A 21,496-nucleotide genomic window follows, 5' to 3' on the forward strand; every position below is an offset into this window, starting at 1 on the left:
GCCGGGGCTGAAGACTGAATATTGTTGGCAGGATATTTTTGGTTTCGCTATTGATCAATTATTCCATCATAACCTTTCAACAGACGACTGGACTTAACTGTTTCCTCCATGGGTCACCAAACCTTTCTGAGACTGAGAGCCACCTGAAAATTGGATAATAGTAATAAGGATATTGATGTATAAGCAAAACATGCACATTTTTTGTTTAATTTAATTTAGCATCAGCAGTATGTCAAATTCAAACACTGCCACTGTTAGTTGTACAAACAGCTGCGCTTCTGAGAGCTGGTGTGCTAGTTACGTCACTTCCGGGTATTGGCCAATCATAAGACAGTTGGGAAGGCTCTATGCCGGCTCATTTACAGCAACAAGGAGGTTTTTGACCTTAAAAACAAGTTAATGTTTGTAAGTAGACCTCCATAGCTCACATGTGCGATAGGACCAGTCTATGTGAGCTTTAAAGCATCCAGAAAGTTTACGTCAAGTAAGTACTAGTTTCTCACAGAAGGCACTGCATTGCGAACATCCAGAGATTCATGGTCAGCGTTTTGCCTGAAGGTGCAAAAGATTTAGTTCCATTGAACATCTTCGAACGAGCGATCACAATAACCAACCGTCATTAACAACCAGGTTGACCTCAGCAGCAGCAGCAGCTTTATGTTTTTCTTTCTTTTATTCACAAACGGCGTCATGTTCGCAGACTGTGGCGCAATTCATGTACAGCTGCACTACATCACTTTTGTCATTGCTATTTTTAGAACTGTGCAGTGGGCACCTTATCGCCTGCCCCTCCCCGGGGGGGTGTCCAGGTGCTCACGGGCAGCGGGTTGGTGACCATAATAAATGTCGATGTTGGGGCTTAATCAATTTTCTGATTGGAAGAGCTGATATTGTTTCATAAAATCCTTGGGTTGACCTTTTAAGATGTGATATTTCCCAAATCCTCTGCACGAATGTGTCGAGACTATCAACATCACGTGAGACTTGACAGAGATAGTCTTGTGTAATGTTATTCTAAACCTCCATTTATGTACTGTACTTGAAATCAAAGGCACTTTCAAGCTGTGCCAAAGTATACATAATGCTGTGAAGCTACACAATCCTTACATAAAATTGTGTATTGTGTGTGTATATATAAATATGATGACACTGTATTTCCTCTCTTTTAGGACACGGTAAGAACCACAAGGACGCTGCATCAGTGCGAGCCACACACCCAATACCTGCTGCATGTGGGATCTACTACTTTGAAGTGAAGATTGTCAGCAAAGGTCGAGATGGGTAAGCACAAAGGAGACACATTCTAGCCCTGGATTAGTGCCAGTATTTCTCTCACGACGTAATCAAAGTGTCTGTGTTGTCATCACACATAGTTTTGGTTTGTGTTGACTGTGTCTGTGGGAGGATCTGAATGACAGTTTTCTGTGAACACATTGAAATGGAATGGAATAATACAGAACGTGAAATGAACAGCGCGTGAAAATGATCTTGGTGTACCACAAGATTCGGTGTTGGGACCGCTGTTATTTCAGTCTTTACGTAAACAATCTGTCAAGTTACTGTCCGGCAAATTTATGCCGAAAGACCAAGCAGTACAACATTTAACAGCTCTCATGAGAGAATGTGTTGGAGAATTGTCTGTTATTGCTGTTATGTTTTGCTTTAGTTATTTAACTTATTTATTAGGGACTGTCAACCTGTCCAAAGGAACAGAAGATAGAAATTAGCCTTTGGCTACAATCTTGTTAGTGTTTGTAACGTTCATTGATAAATGTTTATCCCCGTCTTAAATAAACTGTTAACGCCCTTTGGCTTAGAAGTGTCAAAAACTAATAGCGCAGAAAACTAATAAAGATAGTTTGACATTCTCAAAGTGCCATACAGCGAACGTAACACCACATAACTAGCTCTTGGCTGAGATGGGGTTGTATATCAGTACCAGTGACACTGTTATTACCTCGCAAAGGTGTTCAGAGTCCTGCCTTTCCAGACCAAAACTCTCCTCCATCCTCCTTCAACAAAAGGTTTGGGTAGCTTGATACACCATGAACACTCCCTGTTGTAGTTCCGGTTGAGCAGTGCAGTGCAGTGTGATGTAAAAGACAAGTATAATAAAGGAGTGTCTGTGTAACCACTTTAGTGCTCTGGGTCTAGTCAAAATAACAGCAGCATTAATAATGTAGTGCAATTACTGGACATTGCATGGATCAACACTTTATTAACTCATATTTAAAGCTCCAGTGTGTGACTTAAGTTGCCCCTTGAGGAGTTTTGATTACTTGCTGAAACACTGCTGTGTGACGTAGGTGTTCGAGGTGGTGTGACAGGAAAAACGACCATGATAGTCAACTACAAGTGCATGAACTGTTTGAGTATTTCATCAGTGTATCACTCAAACTGGGCAATGAACTCAAATTAAACCCTCAAATTGTTGTTTTTTAAATTATTAGACATGAAGTTTTTGTATATAGTTTTTTGTATATATATTTGGTATTATATTACCATTAGTGATTTAAATCAGCCCGTTTAAAACTTTCTAATGAGTCATGCTGGCATTTTAAGTTTAGTAATTATGCTAACTTGCTGCTAATGAGAAGGCGCAGGCTAGTTAGCCTCGCAGTTATTTAAATACAGTGTATTTACCTTTGTCACACTTCTGTACACTCACTCTAATAGTTGCAAACAATAGAAAGGAGTGGTGTAAATAGCAGTAGTTGTCTCTTTGTAATTGGCTGAATGTTGTCATGGCAAACACCCAAAACACACAAGTAAGTCGTGTTGTTAGTTTAGCTGTCACACTATGAAGGGGAACACTAGAGTTGATTGAGAAGAAAAGGGAAAATACCTTCAGGTGTTTTGAATTGTGGTTGTAAAAAAAGGCATTGGCATCTCTGTGAAAACACAGCTCATCTAATAATAATCCATAGTCTAATAATAATCCATGTTGTAGTTTAATCCAACGACGTCCAACAACAACAGCAACTTAAAAGTGTAGTGGACTTAACTGAATGAATGTAAAAAAAAGGGTTTACAACTGAGGATTGCTTCTATTCTTCTATTTCTAATCTATTGCTAACTAGAATAGACACAGAACTACTATATGTATGGCTGCAAAGCATTATGCGAAATGTAGTCCTTCCAATATGCAGGTACTAAATAAAGCTTCTGGCCTTTTAACGCCATTACATCTGTTCTTAATATGCAAACTTAATGTGAAATATCAAATGAAATATAGTTAATATGTCTCCCAGGAACTGCTTTATGTCAAGTATTAATTTATTCATGTATTTAAAACAACATCAGGATAGTCAGGAATGTGTTTTTGGCTCTTTATCTTGCTGTAAGACAGCGGCGTCCAACAGGAACCTGAGGTTTGTGAAGCTCTCTCCCTGGACCAGAGTTTATACTACTTATCAAAACTTATAATCCTGAACTCTATATCTGAGTATTTATAAAGTTAACATGATCATGCCAAACCATCTAGAGTACTTAATATGTCGGAAGGAGCCGAGACTCCTTAGGCCTTATCGTCCTCATGAAAACAGACCTTTCCCCTCGACAAGCATTCCCTCTTTCGTTCCTAAAAAGTTTTCCATAAACAGTGCATTGTTTCAAGACATGTTCCCCCCCGCTGTGTACGAACTATGAGGCTATGACCTCATCATTTCCCTGAATTTGTACATTGGCTGTATACATGAAAAAAATCAAGAGAGGTCTTAACAGGCCTCACAAAGCGCTGGCTGTGAAGAACCCCATTTAAATCCTGGTCCTGGTCAGGTTATACCATCATATAGTTGTAATTCTGTATACATTAGTATTCTGCTGTATTATTTTATTCTTCTCTGCCTTTAAATCTACAGTATATTCCTATGTTATGTGCCTGCTGTAACAGAATCATTTCACAGTCCTCTGGGGTCAATATAGTACATCTATGTATAAAAAGCAGAAGTGTAATTTCTTTATCTCCTGTGTGTTTGCAGGTACATGGGTATTGGACTGTCAGCACAGGGAGTCAACATGAACAGACTGCCTGGTGAGTAGCTCATGCGGTGAAGGAGGATGGCGTTTGTTTGATACGTCAGTGCTGAAACTCTTAATGTGAGGGTGTTTGCGCTCACTGTCAAGGCGGCGTCGCAGTAATAGCGTAGTCTGTAGTCGAAGCAATCGACGAGATGGGGTGAAGAAGAAGAATAAGGACGCTCAAGGTCAGAGCAAATAAACGGAGAGTATGGCGAGTACTTCATCACGTCAGTAAGCAGCAGTATCATTGGTTTGCTGGTCTGGGGCCAGACTTTCAGCCACTTTGTCCGGAATGATGTGGTGTCAGTTGTTTCTTGATGAATGGAGTAGTTGTTTGGTCCATAAAAGGTCAGAAAATGTTGATTGGTGTTCCTGAGATGATGATGTTGTAAAATGTAATACAAACCAAAATTGTTTAGTTTGAAGGTTCTCAGTCATCCAGTTCATCTTCTGTAGCTAAGAAACCAGAAAAATGTAATGGATTATTAATTGGTGAAATGATTAGCCTTTCCTAGCACTTAGCGGACCACAAAGTTTAAGCAACATATTCGTATTATTGCTGAATATCACTCGCGCTTCCTTTCCAAGTGCGTTTGAGAACGTATGTAGCCTTCAGTTAGCATTTGGCTGCAACGATTAATCGATAATTAAGTCTAAGGGCCAATTCCAATTCCGATCTTAACCCTCAATCTTAACCCTCAAGCTCAACCCTTATCTTAACTGGCCCTCAAAACCAAGTGTTGAGGGTTATTTTGTCTCTTAGAAATGGGACACCCCTTAAATGCAGATACGTCTTCAGACTGTGGGGGGCAGAATAACGCGAAAGCTGCGTCCAGTCTGTCAACTCCAAAAAAGAAGAAGAAGAACACATTTACGTCACGATTATTTATTTATTATTTTATTTCAGTCAAGTTATTAGGTTGTCAGTTAGTTATAAGATGATACTCATACAAATACCACAACCACGGACATATTCAGCTGACAGTTACCACACACCACGACTTATTGAAAAGTAAACCATAGCAAACGATCGAGTGTGTGCGCCAGCTATTGACAAAAGATCGTAAAATAAAAATAAATGTTACGCAACAATGACTTCAGTAATCCATAATATGGGCCTAAACTAAGATAATACAATGGTTTTCATCATTTTTATATCTCTATTAACAAAGAAAATACTTAATTTGTAACGCACTCGCTTCGCTGCTTTCGACGCCATCTTTCTTATGTGAAAACACGCAATGCATTCTGGGTAGCCCTTGCTCCCAAGGGTGGTCTCGGAAAATCTCAATATTGAGGGCGATACAGCCCTTAAACTTGCCCCTCAACTTAATTTTTCTGAGAAGTGAGACAGCACTCGCACTAACGGGAGCGCGCATTTTTGAGATTGAGGGTAAAGATTGAGTGTTAAGCAAGGAATTGGAATTCACCCTTAGTCTTAAATGTCAATCTTTTATGGTTTCTTTGCTCCATTTATCGAAGAACTCAATAAAACGGGATCATTTTTGGTTATGGACAAACAAACACATTTGAGAACGTCATCATTTTAAGGTTTTGATGAAACACACCGATCCACATTTTCTGACTTTTTGTGGACCAAACACGTACTCGATTTACTCGAGGAAATAATCACTATAAAGATGTTTGTCCACTGTGGGCTGTCGTAAAAACACAAAATGGCGGCCCCTGTAGAGTTGACCCAGCTTATTCTGGGTTAATGAAAAGCAGCAACTACACACACAAATGATTTAAACTGAATTTTGACCACAGGACCTTTTAAGGATCTCTTGAGCGACTTGACCCTCAACATGTTTTTATTACTTTTTGGCTCGTAGCTCCAGGCTCTCTGACCTCAGTCGCTCAGATTAAGATCAACCACTGACAGAGCTGTGGATGTGTCAGGCTTAACATCACACAACAATATGGAGGTTGAGGTGATTAGAAGCAACCGGTCCATTGTTTTCATTCCAATGACCGTGATCGTTTTTTTTGAGTTGGAGGCCATGGCGTGAAGGGCCAGATTAATGGAATAAAGAAAGTGACAGGAAATGGATTATGTGCGGTATATCGGTGAACTCACAGCTGGCAGTGTTCCAACATCTGTGAGATTATTTGGAGATGAAAGCAGGAGACGATGACACGTGGCCTCGCATGTGGTTTTTGGATTTTGGTCGGAGCAGTTTTGACAGCTGCAGAAAGAACGAACGTGTCGGGACACGTTTCTGTGAATGTGCCGTTCCTGAGTCTTTGCTCAATTAAAGGCAAAATCGAAATGTGTCTTGTGCTGTGGATATTCATTGTTGTTTGCAGTATTGTGTGAATGTTACACCCTCAGTGTATTATTGTTTATTTTGACATAGGCTATGAGGATATTTGATGTGTTTTCACCCTCAAATCTAGCCCTTTTGCGCCCCTTGCTTCCCAATTTCTGACAAAAGCACCTCAGGCAGATTAATGACATCATAACTTCACTCTGTTTCAGAGAATATGCTCCTTAGAAACAGGGAATTAGCAGGAATATACTCAAATGATCAAATGTGTACTGCAGTGTGCCTCTGTTTTTAAACTTTAGCGTTACTTTAGATACTCATTTTAACAATCAGGAGTCACGTAAACATGACGTCACCCGCGTCTTTTTTCCGATCAGTCATGGAAATGCGTCATGTGCTAATGTGCCCACGTTGATGCCGTTAACGTGCCCGCCACTATTGGTAAATAATATTTGTGTAGCATAATACTGCCTCATATTTGATGTAAATACAGTTACACGCCCCCTCTACAAGCATAGACGATTTCAAACTTTTACGAACTATTAAAGCCACACTACTGCACCCATGGCAACGTTTGGTAAAACATGAATGTTGATTGCTCAGTGTAAGAATTAATGGTGCTTTTTCACCCGTTTTTTGCCACTTGGTCAAATTAAAACTCCAATGAAAGGACAAAAATTACCCATTAATGTGTGGACCTGGGCTTTGGATCACAATTTCTAACATAAAGAGAAGATAATTCCCTCTCCCTTCTTTGTCTTCCACTGTTATTCTTCCTGTTTCGCTGTTATCTTTCTCCTCGTGCCCTCTGCCCCTGACTCACCACATCTATTTAGGCTCGGACACACGTGAATACACACAGATCGACATCGGTGAATGGTTCAGCAATCCCCCCGATGACATACGAGGAAGTGTAGTAGCCATAAAGAGCCATAAAGCAGCCCCAGAGCCCGGCTTAAGCCCGCTCGCTTTACACGAACCAATCGCAGCTCGGCTCTGCTGCTGCGGCCAATCGCAGTGTGTGAGAGTTTTTCAGTCCTGTCTGGGGCCGTGTGACCTGCTCATTGACCAGTCGAGAGCTGGCCAGTGACCTCGGCTTGTGGAATGCTGTCGAAACTGGCGCAGCAAGTTCAGTGTACTACACGCACACACACACACTCATCAGGTTTGTGCAGCTGTCCTTTAAGGACAATGCAGTGACTTCCATTCATTTAGACAGACTAAACAAAGCATAATCCATATCCATTAACTGTAACCAGTTAATGCCTAACCCTAACCACAGTCCAAATCTTATTTCGAAAGTTAACCAGTTCCTCAGAAACTGGAGGAGTTCTGCTTCAAGAGGACCAGGCTCCATGAGGACAACTGGTGTTGATGCCAGACAAAAGGTCCTAATGAGGTCACAAATACAAGTGTACACACACACACACACACACACACACACACACACACACACACACACACACACACACACACACACACACACACACACACACACAGATCATTCTTCCCCTCTCATCCACATTCACACACACACACACACACACACACACACACACACACACACACACACACACACACACAGACAGATCATTCTCCCCCTCTCATCCACATTCACTCGTGTCAAATGTCACACAAAGGGGTGGAACGGTGTGGAATCACAGACATGTTTCCGTACCTGCTGACACATTAGTTATGAAAATATTTTTGGTTGCTAGGATTCCACCACAGACGGTCCTCCATGGCCCTGGTAGACAGATTACTGCTGGTTGCATTAACTCCGACTGACTTGGTGTGTTTGTGTGCCCAGTGTTTGTTTTGAATTCTGTAGCTTTAGTGTGTGTGTGTGTGTGTGTGTTCTGGACTGAATGATTAGATCTCACTCTAGATTGGCCTCACTCTTATGTTCATAATCACATGTGAAGTGTCAAAGACTGTGTATCACACAATACTAGGAATACATACGTATTCAGTAACATTTTTGGATATTTTGAGTCTGATATTACATGCAATTAATCAGTCCAATTATTGACCATGTATACAAGGAATATCTCTGCTTTTCCTGTGTACTTCAATATAAAAAAAGATTATTCAAAAAACAAAAAGTAACTTGAAATATTACCAATCCTCTTAAGTAATAATTTTATGAATTTTTGAAATTGAGGAAATTATCCATTTGCCCTGATGCACATTGACAGTGAGGTGACTTTATTCAAAAAAAAAAAAAGTATCTGGAATTGACTTGTCAATGACTTGACTGTCAGCATCACCCTGAACAAGGATCCATTGAAAATATTTGCAAACCTCTTAAAAAAATTATCCATTTGCCCTGATGCACTTTGAAAGGGAGGCAACTTTATTCAAAAAAACATTGAGGAAATGACTTGACATTTTCTATTATAATAATAGTCGGCATCACCCTGAACAAGGATCCAATGAAAATATTTGCAAACCTCTTAAGAAATAATTTGACTGAATTTTTGAAATTCAGGAAATGATCCATTTGCCCTGATGCGCTTTGACAGTGAGCTGACTTTAGTCTCAAAAACAAAAAGTGTCTCGGAATGACTTGAAATTTACCTTCATAATAGTCGGCATCGCCCTGAACAAGGATCTGTTGAAAATATTTGCAAACCTCTTAAGGAATAATTTAAATGAATTTTTGAAATTGAGGAAAATATAAATTCGCCCTGATGCACTTTGACAGCGAGGTGACTTTTTAAAAAAAATAAAAAGTATCTTGAAATGACTCCACTTGGCATCACTGTGCATAAATGTATATGTGCATATATATGTGTATATGTGCATATGTGTATGCATAGAACTTGTGTGTGTGTGTCTCTTAATAGTTCAGTGTTGTCCACTGCTGACCTCTGTGTCTGATCCTGCTGTGGATGCCTGCCGATTCCATTAGCATGTTGGAGCAGTGAGCCTGGCTTTAGAGGCAATATCCCTGTCAGCAGATTAATCTAATACCTCAACACACACACACACAAACTGACACAGAGAAGTTTATACAAAAAGAAGACATGATGGACACTGACAGTATGCACTCCAGTTGAAACAGAAACACTCCACAGCCGCTTGTGATATAAATACAAATCCACACATTTGGCCTTGGGCTAATGCGTTCGTATACCCTCATAAACCTATATACAAGTACACATATAATGTCTCTGCTCACCCATGACCTACTTTCACAAACCCTGGCCCTACTTTGCTTTTTTTGGCAAAGGCGGAGCAGCTGTGATTGAGGCGAGACGCTGACAGAGCAGCAGTGCAGTGAGCTGGAGCTGAGCGCTGTTGTCCACTTCGGGCTCTTTTCACCTCGGTCGTTTCAGGAAGAGGAATTCCTGCAAAACGCCACAAGTATAGAACATGAGTCTCAGCGGGACGGTCGTCCAAATCACTGCCAGAGAGTTGGTGAAACTACAAGTTGACTTAATTATACTGTACACGGGGGGGAGGAGCTTAAGGTTGGCCGAATCACACAGGATCACATGAGAAGTCAGGAAGTAGCAGTATCACGTGATTAGGGTTAGGCTGAGGTCCCTGTTACAGTGAAATGAACAACAAGGTGTGGGAAAAAATACATTGATACACTGAAATATCGCAATATATTATATATCCCTTTTGAGATGCCAAGTGTTTTATTTTTTAACGGATACAAATAAAAAAAAAAAAAATCAATTGACATTTCAGTCCTCTAGATGGTGCCCAAGTGCTCACTCTCACGAGAGTAAAGTGATGCATTTCGCAAATTTATGATTTCGCAAATACTCAGTATTTTGCGCTGATCATGATCGTATCTTGACTTAAGTATCGCGATAATCCGTCTTCTTTAAATGGGTAAACTGTTGTTTTCATCCTTGCCTTCAAGATCTCACGTTATTCCTGACTTATACTGTGATTTGGACTGTGATTTTAATTCCGAGGTTGCCCGATTACTAACCTAAGTTATTGCAAATCCCACATTTTTGTCGTCAGAAACTTGATAAATGTTTTGTTTTTTGATGACCTGTTTCACGTGCTTTAGTTTATACTTCACATTTTAATTGTATGTAGGGCTGTAACTAAACGGTTATTTTGATAATCAATTAAAATGTGCAATTAATTGAGCATTTGTTTGGTCCATAAAATGTTGATTTTTGTCAAATATCTTGTTTTTGTCCATTACCAAAATTATTTATTTGTTTTATGGCGCAAAGAAACCAGAAAATATTCACATTTAAGAAGCTGAAAAATCAGAGAAACTTGTTTTAATTCTTTAAAATTCAAAATGTAGATCGACAGTGGTTCAATAACTGGTTAATTTTAAAGAATTAAAACTTTCATGAAAACAAAATTAAAACCGAAGAATTTCAGCTTCTTAAATGTGAATATTTTCTCATATTTTACTAATTGTTATTGATTCTGAAAATAATTTATAGTTGCAGTACTAGTTTTGATGAAGCACTCATATTCTATCAGATGGAATAAAAAATAAAATTGGCTAAATACATATTTATCTGCATCAATTATCAGCTCTGACTTCTAAAGATCCACATCCGCCGCAGAGACGTTGCATATCTGTTGATCTCGAGTCGTCTCCAGTGTGAATCTGTGATGTTGGCACTTGTGCTGTAAAGGAATCTCGCTGCAGAGCGCAGGAGCTCCTGTTGTCCTGTTGTCTGCTCTTGTCCTGTTGTCTCTGCAGTCCGGTCGTCTCTTATTACCAGGACAGCATGAAGCAGCAGCAGCAGCAGCCAGTTTGGCCTCGCTAACCCTAACCCTCCTCCGTTCACTAAAAATCTGCTTTGTTTTTCCGGATGTTTTTGTCAGAGATAGATAGATAGACATTCAACTGATCATGTCTGCCACTCGCTGGTTGTATTTCTGTGTTGTTGAGGAATGTGTCCTGTGAGGCGAATGCTGGGATTGATTTACAGTCTTTAAACGGCAGTGGCAGTTAAATATACAGAGGTGGTTTGAGGTCAGATGAGAATGACTGCATGTTTATGTCACAGGAATTAGCACCTGGTGGCTTCTACAGTCAATCTCTGGCACAATCACATTGTCTTTAAAGGGTTTGGGGACATGTGAAAATTGTTTTAATTTCTTACTAATAGCCAAGGAAGTTTCCCAGGAATAAATATTGCAGAAGGCACAGTTAACTAAATACTGTTTATTGAGCTGCAGATGAAGTAAAAGTCACATAGAATAAGCTTTATGGCAAAGGGAGCCGGGATCTGGAGGAGTCGCTCCTTTCAAAGAGTCGTTCAGAAGACTCGGCTCGTTCTTATATTTCATTATTTTTTTAGAAGCCAAACATGGAAAATAATAACTGTTTGTAAATATAAGGTGATATTTGGATCAGAATGATTCAATCCTAGTATGTTATTTTGAAATATTGATTATATTTTAATTTGTAAACATTCCATGAGGTGCCTATATATACCCATGCTTTGACAGTGAGATCACTATTTTTGGCTTTTCCCTCCCTAAAATAACAACAACGATAATTTAAATATGTAATAGAATGCAATATCTCTTGAATTTCTTGACCAAACGCCACCAAAGTCAGCACCGTACACACTGGTGTCCAAATTTGACATTCTTTAAGTCAACTGTTGGACATTTATACAATTAACAGACACGTTCCTTGAATTTATGGAGAAACCGGAACCTATGTTAGGCAAAACTAGTTATTTTAAACTCAAATTACTACATAACTATGTAGTAAAATATCACAAACGTACATGAAGGCACTTTGAACAAACGCCACGAAGGATCACAAACAGACTTTGGTTTCCAGCTGTAATATATTCACTCTATAAGTGACTTGATGGGCCTTTTCCGTGGAGGAAAGTCACAGTACATGAAGCACTAAGTATAAAAAAAATGAAATTAACGACGTGCGAAGTTTATTTTTATCAGCCTCAGTTTCATGTTCCTGATCGCCTTCAGGCTGGTTCCCTTCACTTAGTAGAGAGAGTCAGTATTGATCATGTGTACCAAATCATTTGCCTGAATCTTGGAAGGAATATTATTTATAAACAAGGGTTCTTAAACTGTTGTGGTACATGAGCTTCCCTTGGTGGTACTTCACAAATACTGATCTACTGTATATACCAGCAATAAATTAACCTCATCTCTTGCTTCATCTTAATCTAATCTCACTATACACTATGTGTGAAGTATATGAGGAAGAGTATTAGAGGGTTATTTACACCACTGTTTTTTAAAACATTAAAGGCGCCATCTGTAACAATGTGGCCAAAAACAGTTACAACACTCAAAACACTGCGTCGAGTGTATCTGCCTCCCACTCCACCCCTCCCCTCCAGAGTCAAGGTTGCCAGAACGGTTGGCATATCCTCCGTCAGCAACGAGCGAGGAGTGAGCGTTTTATCATAAATGAGTGACTCTAAAGGCCACATTATACTTCTATACGACTGCGTAATGCATTATCCGACTGCGTAACCACGGAGACCCCTCGAGCCTTCATACTGCTGCGTCGTGGTGACGGATACGCGATGCAATTTCCTGCTCAGTAGGGGTCGATGTGCAAGGTTGTTGTACTTCTAGCTACAGTGAGCAATGGCGTCCGAGAGAGAAAGACTGTTGTTGTTGTTGTTGAAACAGTGGCCGTTTCTCACTTTTCTATGTTACGGAACGCCGTTTTAAGATCATTTGAGGCGAGAAATTGGCCGTTTAGAGTCTAAACATGTGCTGTGTGTTAAGATATGAGGTATTTATAGTTTGGCACCGACATTGTCGCCGGCGATCAGCTCCGACTCTGTGGACGTTTGGTGTGCACTGTGAGCCGGCACGGAGCAGCTTAGCTCAGCCTGTCCTGAGGACCAATCGCAGCTCTTGCCGCCTCTGTTGTCCCTTGAAGGAGTGACGGACACTGCAATATTTTGTGCAGTCCGAGACGACGCGGGGCTCTCTGACAGGCTCTGCGTTGACGCAGAGGGCTCTGCGTAGCCTACGCAGGAGTATAAATTGGGCTTTAGACACACAATTCTGTTCTCTCAGTAAAGATCGAGATCTATTATAATTTATGCTAATGTTAGCTGTTGACTAGGGATGGACTAGGGATGGATGGTTTTGTTTCATTTCCATTGTAGTTCAGATGTAACGGGCAACCCGTGGTTGCTCAGCAGCTAAGACGCTACTGACTGCAATGACTGGTAGACGGCGGTAGGTGGCGCCTCATGCCAAAACATAATTTCAAAACATAAATTTGCGGCCCGAAAGAGATTTTTTTTTAATGGGAATATTTTGTCTGTACTGTTTTTGTTGGTAAGTACAGTTTGTTATATGAATATTATTCCATATTAGGAGGATTTTATGGCCAGTTCCTTTAGGTTTATTATATAATGCACCTTTAATGGTGTTACTTCAAGAGCTTGTACTTGGTATAAATAGTTTGAGAACCACTGGTGTAGTAAATTGATTTCCACTAACTGAATTAAGTCGAAAATGTGGCGACTTAGTGGCATCATTATTTCAGCACAGTCGACACCATTCAGACTGTTTAAACCTACCAACAAAAGATAATAGGATTGCAATAATAGCCTCCACCTCGCCTGTGTTTACATATTTTTAAACTTGAGGATAATGGTGTTACTCCCAGAGCTCTGTCTCTTCTCAGGTGGTTCTTACTTGGTATACAAAGTTTGACAACCACTGGTTTAGGAAGTTCAGACTCTGAAAAACAAAGCATCACCTATAACACTGTGTTTGTTTGAATAAGCTGCTCACAGTTACACACACACACACGCACACACACACACTCTTGTACTTGCTGCATACCGAGGACTGGGTATAAGTGCTGACAAAGTGAGGACCAGCATTTCCACTTTATAAATCAACACAATTACAAATATCTACTTCATGAATGACAGTGCAGTACCATAAAATGTCTGCAGGTGGAGCCCCAGAGCAAAAAGTGTTTTAAACACCAAGGCTGACAAACTGGTTTTTCTACCAAATTGAGGACCACTCTTAAAAACACATATATATAGCAGTATAGCATGTTTACAACCTAAGGAAGGGATTTCAATTAAGACAAAGTGAGGACCGGCCAAAATGTCCTCACTTCGTAAAAATTACCTCACTTTGTTGTTTAAAAACCCTCACTGGTCCTCAGTATGCCACAAGAACACACATGCAACAGGACCAGACAAAAATGGGAAATTTGGAAGCAGTTTAATGGGTAAATCATGACATGTTCCTCCTCTCTGCTGCTGGTCCTGACGCCAGTGACTCACCAGTTTCTCCTCATAGACGACTTCCTCCTGCTGGACATTCATGGCACTGCACCACAGGCGAAACTGTCAAGGCCAGAGAGAGAGAGAGAGAGAGAGAGAGAGAGAGAGAATTAGAGTGTTTTCCTGAGACGCCCGGCAGGCAGTGGTAGTCGGATGGGAAAATCTGAGCAGGCAGAAGTCAATGAGTAACTGTCTCCGTCTTCTTTCCCTCAGCAGTTAACGAGTGACCGCGAGCGCGTTACTTCACCTCACATGATCCACAATTAGACGCAGTTCATGAACTGAGCTGCTCCCGCTTGATGTGAAAACAACAACAACACATTTATCCTTTCTCCTGTTACACTGCCTGTGCTGAAGCCTTTCACTAACAACACTTTCTTTTTTTATTTTATTCACAAGAGGTCAAGTATAAAATTAAACATTAATCCTTAATCCGTGTTGCTATTTCAGGCTGGGACAAGCACTCCTACGGTTACCATGGAGACGACGGCCACTCCTTCTGCTCCTCCGGGACTGGCCAACCATACGGCCCGACGTTCACCACGGGCGACGTGATTGGCTGCTGCGTTAACCTCATAAACAACACTTGCTTTTACACCAAAAATGGCATCAGTTTAGGTTGGTGAATGAAAAAGTGAAATGAATGAATGCTGAGTATATTAAGGCATATATATAGTATATGTATGATTAAGTTAAATTTCAACTGTTTGTTCTTTTTTTTCTTGTAGGTGTGGCCTTCACTGACCTCCCTGTAAGTAACCCCTTCCTCATTTCAGCTTTTATACAGTGAAACAAACCCCTTTTTTAAACATTTGTGTCCAAATAGCTGTCAATATATATTAATAACTGGAACATAGTTTATTATTATTATGTCAGGGATGCACAATATATGGAAAACATGCAAATGTTGCTCTGGTTCCATGATACGTCTATGTTTTCATTCAGAAAAATTGATTTATCAATAAAACAACAACACTTTAACTCATACATTAAACAAAAATGTCCCTTAATACATGGATTGTTTTTTTTAAATAAATATAAACATTATTATTTAAATATTGGTAGAAATTTAAATCTTGCATTTCTGATGTGTATTTTCTCAATAAAGGCCTAAAACATGTCTATAAATACAGGAAACTACTTACAATGTTTTTTTCTGCTTTTTTTACAATAAGGCTAATAGATATTTAGTTTCTCTCTTCTTTATCTTTATTATTGAATTACCTTTTTGTCATCTCCAGCCCAACCTGTATCCCACCGTGGGTCTCCAGACACCGGGCGAGATCGTAGACGCTAACTTCGGCCAGCAGCCGTTCGTGTTTGACATCGAGGACTACATGAGCGAGTGGCGAGCCAAGATCCACGGCATGATCGCCCGCTTCCCCATAGGAGAGCGTCTGGGAGAGTGGCAGGCTGTCCTGCAGAAGTAAGATCCACTACCAGAACTTTGTGTATTTATTTACGTTTGGGAACGAGGAACAAAATAATTAAGAAGGTGCCTAAGGTAGAAGAATGTAAAGTAATGCACAATATTTACAGTATGTGATGGAAAAACTGACCTTCTCTGTCAGATTAGAATCAGATAATTTCAGCATTTTTTTGGGAAAGTTGGGTGTAAAAGTCTAGTGTAAAATGTGCTGTTACAAAAGTACTGAAAATGAGACAAGAGTGTATAACTTATTGGTTTTGTTTATATTTTTGTTTTTGTATATGTGTATATGTATATATGTGTATGTATGTATGTACAGGTATGTATGTATATATATATATATATATATGTATGTATATATATATATATATATATATATATATATATATGTGTATATATGTATATGTGTATATAATACAAACAAAAAATACAAAAAAGTAATACACTCTTGTCTCATATATATGTATATGTGTATGTATGTATGTGTATGTATATATATATATGTATATATATATATATATATACATATACATATACACACTGTTTATACAGTTTTCTTTCCCTTATTTATTGCCTATATTCATCAATTAATTAATTAATTAATTAATTTATTTATTTGTATTCATTTGTTTTAATTAACTATGTGTGTGGCTCCTGAAACTGGAAACTGATTGATGAACTGATTTAAAATGTGAATTTCAAAGAAAAAGAAAAGGAAAGAAAAACTTTGTATGTTATTATAAGTATGTTTTCCCCCTCTGTGTATTGTCTTCAGTATGGTTTCCAGCTACCTGGTGCATCATGGGTACTGTGCCACCGCCACAGCTTTCGCCAGAGCCACAGAGACAACAATACAAGAGGACCAGATGTCTATTAAGAACAGACAGAGTGAGTGGCCAGACTTATTGATACTGAGGGAGTGTGTGTTGTTTATTCCGGGTGACCCGTGGCCTCCACGAAGGACACTCCGGCCTCTCCGTCAAATATGTGCTGTGGAAACTTTGGTTCCTTTCAATCGATACGACTATAAATAGTATCTTGTGTCTTTTTCTTCTGTCTAACAGGAATACAAAAGCTGGTGCTGGCAGGACGGGTGGGCGAAGCCATAGAGGCTACACAGCAGCTTTATCCCAGCCTGTTAGAGCACAACCCCAACCTACTATTCATGTTAAAGTAAGTCTACGGCTTCACAGGATTTAGAGCAGAAGCAGTAGAGCGATGGAGATGTTCTCACACTGATGCCAGTGCCAGTAATCACTCCGATTATAGATAGACGGTTATTTTCTAGTTTCTTTACGCCATATAATTTGAGAACATTATCATTTGGAGGCATTTTTGAGCCAAACATATAAATATATATATGTAAATATATATGTGTATATATATATATATATATATATATATATATATATGTATATGTATATACATACATACATGTGTGTGTGTGTATATATATATATATATATATATACACATGTATATATATGTGTATACATGGGTCTAAAACTAAACTACTGGACAGCTCAGTCGTTGCAGGATTCAGATTCAGACAGTTTTATTGATCCCAGAATGGCTTACCCCCAATTTCAATCACAACAGTCATGACTTTCAAACCAGACAATAAAATAAGTTTTATGTCTTCATTTGGAAGGTACTGGAACTGATAATATATTTCCTAGCAATTGCATCATTAAAACACACCTTCTCTGTCATTTCATTTCAGGTGTCGTCAGTTTGTGGAGATGGTGAACGGTACAGATAGTGAGGTTCGCTGCTTGACCATTCGCTCCCCAAAGTCCCAGGACAGTTACCCCGGTTCCCCAAGCTTCAGTCCCCGCCACGGAGCCAGCAACACACACCTGCACACTGGAGGTACACACACAACACACACAACATGTCAGGGAGCAGCAAGATGGGAGAGCTTCAGTTCACTTCCTGATTAAGTGACCGATCCTCTCTTTTTTCTTTTCCTTCCTTGCACATTCCACACTAAGATCAGCCATTCTGATAATGTCATTTATTTTAAAAATCTGTAATATGTTTTGTTCTCAAGGTTTACTTTATGTCCTGCACTAATTTCAAAGTAAAAGCACTCTAGCACTTCCTGTTCCCTGATTCCATTAATTTTCATCAACAAGGCAACAACTTTTATTTTTAAATATTTGCAGGACCAGCAGATATGCAGCTTCATGAGTACAGAGAATGATTTAGAGAGTTTAAAAGCATATTATTTATGACAAATGTCAAAGCCAAACTCTTTGTGAAGCTCCACACTCTCTGTGTGAACAACAGAGATGAATGGCTGAATATAAATGTCCATTATCTTCAGTATGAATATGCATTTCTGTTGCAGACGTCTTACATATTTAAAAAATGTTACTGTTTTCTCTCCGTCCAGGGGCGGACAGCCCCACCTGCAGTAACGGGGTGACTCCCACCAACAAGTCAAAGAGCCACGCCGGAGGCGGCAGCAGCGTCAAATACCCCAGCGCGTCGTCCTCCGCCTCCTCCTCCACCTCCTCCTCCCCGTCTTCAGTCAACTACTCTGAATCTAACTCCTCTGATTCCACCAAGCCACACAGCAACAACAGCACCCAGGAAACCAGGTGAGAACACACACACACTGTGGCTTTAATGTCCTATTATACCTTTAACCTATTGTTTAAGACCTGGTTTTAGGGTTAGGGCATGTGTTTGTGATGGGTTCTCTAAGACTTCTGTGTATTTGTGTGTGTTAGTGACAGTGAGATGGAAATAGAAGCAGAGCACTATACCAATGGTGTCGTCGAGGGCTCCTCAGCGCGGATCATGAACGGCACGTACAAACACGAAGAGATCCTTCAGCCGGACGACAACAGCATCGGCAACGGTGTCACAGGTACACACACACACACATACACTTTCAATGAATATGACATTAAATGAATCAGAAATACACTCTATACTTGTTAATGTGGTAAACGACTATTCTAGCTGCAAACGTCTGGTTTTTAATGGAATATGTACATAGGTGTATAAAGGCCCATTTCCAGTGTTCTAATGGTACATTGTGTTTGCTAATGGCGTTAGAAGACTATTGGATGATTAGAAAACCCTTGTGCAATGATGTTAGCACAGCTGAAAACAGTTTTGCTGGTTCTTTAACGAAAGGCAAAATTATTATTTTGAAAAAAAATGATTATTTCTAATCTTGTCAATGTCTTGACTATTTTCTATTCATTTTGCAACTCTTTTGATGAATAAAAGTGTGACCTTCAATGGAAAACACAAAGAAATTGTATAGGTGACCACAAACTTCTTAAGACACAGCATTGACCTCCATTCATTTGGACAGCCATGACCATAACCAGTTAATGCCTAACCATAACCCTAACTTAACCACAACTCAAACCCCTAAACATCGCCACTTTCTCAGAAATTAGGTTCTGCCTCATTAGGACCAGGTTTTTAGTTTCTGTGAGGACTACTGGTCCTGACAAGGTCAGTGTTTATGCCAGTTGATTCCTACATTTTCTACATGGCCTTCACTTTGTCACTATAAGCAGATAAATATGTATTTAAATATTTCTTTACAAGTTAAATTGAAAGGATCCATCCCTCAAAAACCATAACAACACTTGGCTGTGATCGATTATAAGTCTTTTCATTGATGCAGAATTGTCCATCGATCTTACCCCTTCCTTCTTCTTCCTTTTCACTTAACTTTTACCATCTTTACCGTCTTATGTTTCCTCTCCAGTTTCTTATGTTCTTATTTGTGTGTGCATTTCCAGCAGATGAGAGTTGCATTAATGGCAAACAGTTTTGCGGAGGAAACCAAGCGGCCACGGAGAGGATGATCCAGTTTGGACGGGAGCTGCAGGCGCTCAGCGAACAGCTGTGCCGCGAATACGGCAAAAACGCCACGCACAAGAAGATGTTACAGGTACACACACACACACATCTGCACACACATGGGCTTGACCTCGACAAACAGATGTGACCCAGCAGATTAAAGCCATGCCACAATCAGGCCGAAGAGATTTCTTGCGTTGGCACCATTTCAAAGCCGTGGTCACTTAATTGTTTACATGTTGCAGGAACTAGAGCAGCGTTTGATTTGGAGAGGAATCCACGAGTGTATAAAAAGTTGTGTAGTTGGAGGGAGGAACGAGTACGAGCAGATGTGACCACGTAATACTTGTTCATACACAAGGACACTTTAAAAGCAGAGTAAAAGGAATAAAACAGCAGGAACGATAGACACGACTGTGTCTGTCCCATCGTCAGTCAAGGCTCATTTAAAAAGGTGTGTGTGTGTGTTTAGTTGGGATTAATAAGCTGTAGCGAGGTGAATTATCGCTGGCATAATTGAAGAACATTCCAGATGCTAGGATGCTGAATGCTCTGTCACCCTCAGTGCAGACGGTTTGAGAGTCACAGAGGTAAATTCTTCATAAACCAACCAGTGCCTGTGCTTTTATTTCCGATCAATCTTTATTTCGTCAAAAATATCTTTGACTCTCACATAAAAGCAGATGGAGACGCTCAGTGTATTCCCATTTTCAGTCCCTGGAGAAAGCAAATAGCAAATGTTTAATATAATGGGGAAAATGTGTTGTTGTTGTTTGTAAACCATGGGCAGTTTTTCTTATACCACGCCATTTTACACTAATTACATAATTGCAAAAAACAAACACCATCACTACAAAATACACCCAGAGGAAATGTCCACATTAGGTTGATGTTTTTTGTGACCACCAGAGGGCAGAAGACTCCAAACCAAGTGTACAGTCCTGTTGTTGTTAGTCATGAACACACTGTGCAGACCCAGAGACATGATCCTCGTCTTTAAGTCGTAGTTCTGGTCACATGATGAAAGTGAGGAGACAGATCTGTGTCTCTGGTCTCTCTGACACCACTTCTCTGTCATTTGATGCTGAATATGCTTTATTAGTTAGAAACAGCTAGATTTACATACAGTACAATTGACTTCAAATGGCAAATAATAGGAGTCGGACTCGATATAGAGGATGAAAAAGTCTGATAAAATAGAAAACTATAACTACATTAAATAAAATTGAGATATATATATATATATATATATATATATATATATATATATATATATATATATATATATATATATATATATATATATATATATATATACATGTATAACTGTTTATAAATAATACACAAACATGCTGAACTTCAGTGACCAGTTAGGCAACAACTCTAAAGGTCTGTCTTGAATCTTTAGAATATTTACTTTCTGCACCTCACTGCAATTATAGACAGTATTTAGCATAAAATAAATATTAGATAAATTAGGTCAGCAAAGAAACTAGTGCTGGGTGTGTTAACGTTAACGCATGATATGTTTCCATGACAACTGACCGGAAAAAATGTTGTTAAAATGAGTCTCTAAAGTGAAGCTAAACTTTAAAAACAGAGACACATACGCAGTACACAGGTACTCTGGTTATTTGTTAGCGCTGCTCTTTTCCTTTAATAATAAACAGACCGCTCCAGTTCGG

The 21,496-nt window shown here is 39.5% G+C and overlaps 1 protein-coding gene across 2 annotated transcripts in view; it reads left to right on the forward strand.

The window, feature by feature from the left end:
• ranbp10 (RAN binding protein 10) overlaps positions 1-21,496 on the forward strand; it is a 40,275-nt gene that overhangs the window by 12,890 nt on the left and 5,889 nt on the right. Inside the window, exons 2-12 of one of the 2 annotated variants that reach the window (XM_083893373.1) lie at positions 1,170-1,281; positions 3,981-4,033; positions 14,999-15,166; positions 15,277-15,299; positions 15,790-15,974; positions 16,753-16,865; positions 17,042-17,150; positions 17,701-17,849; positions 18,376-18,583; positions 18,716-18,855; positions 19,751-19,902. In XM_083893373.1, coding sequence (XP_083749499.1) covers positions 1,170-1,281; positions 3,981-4,033; positions 14,999-15,166; positions 15,277-15,299; positions 15,790-15,974; positions 16,753-16,865; positions 17,042-17,150; positions 17,701-17,849; positions 18,376-18,583; positions 18,716-18,855; positions 19,751-19,902 — 1,412 coding nt within the window. The remainder of the gene's footprint in view (positions 1-1,169; positions 1,282-3,980; positions 4,034-14,998; positions 15,167-15,276; positions 15,300-15,789; positions 15,975-16,752; positions 16,866-17,041; positions 17,151-17,700; positions 17,850-18,375; positions 18,584-18,715; positions 18,856-19,750; positions 19,903-21,496) is intronic. The other variant, XM_083893374.1, reaches the window with a different exon arrangement.

Source organism: Microchirus variegatus (genome assembly GCF_963457635.1).
Source record: "Microchirus variegatus genome assembly, chromosome: 8".
Classification (NCBI taxonomy): Eukaryota; Metazoa; Chordata; class Actinopteri; order Pleuronectiformes; family Soleidae; genus Microchirus; species Microchirus variegatus.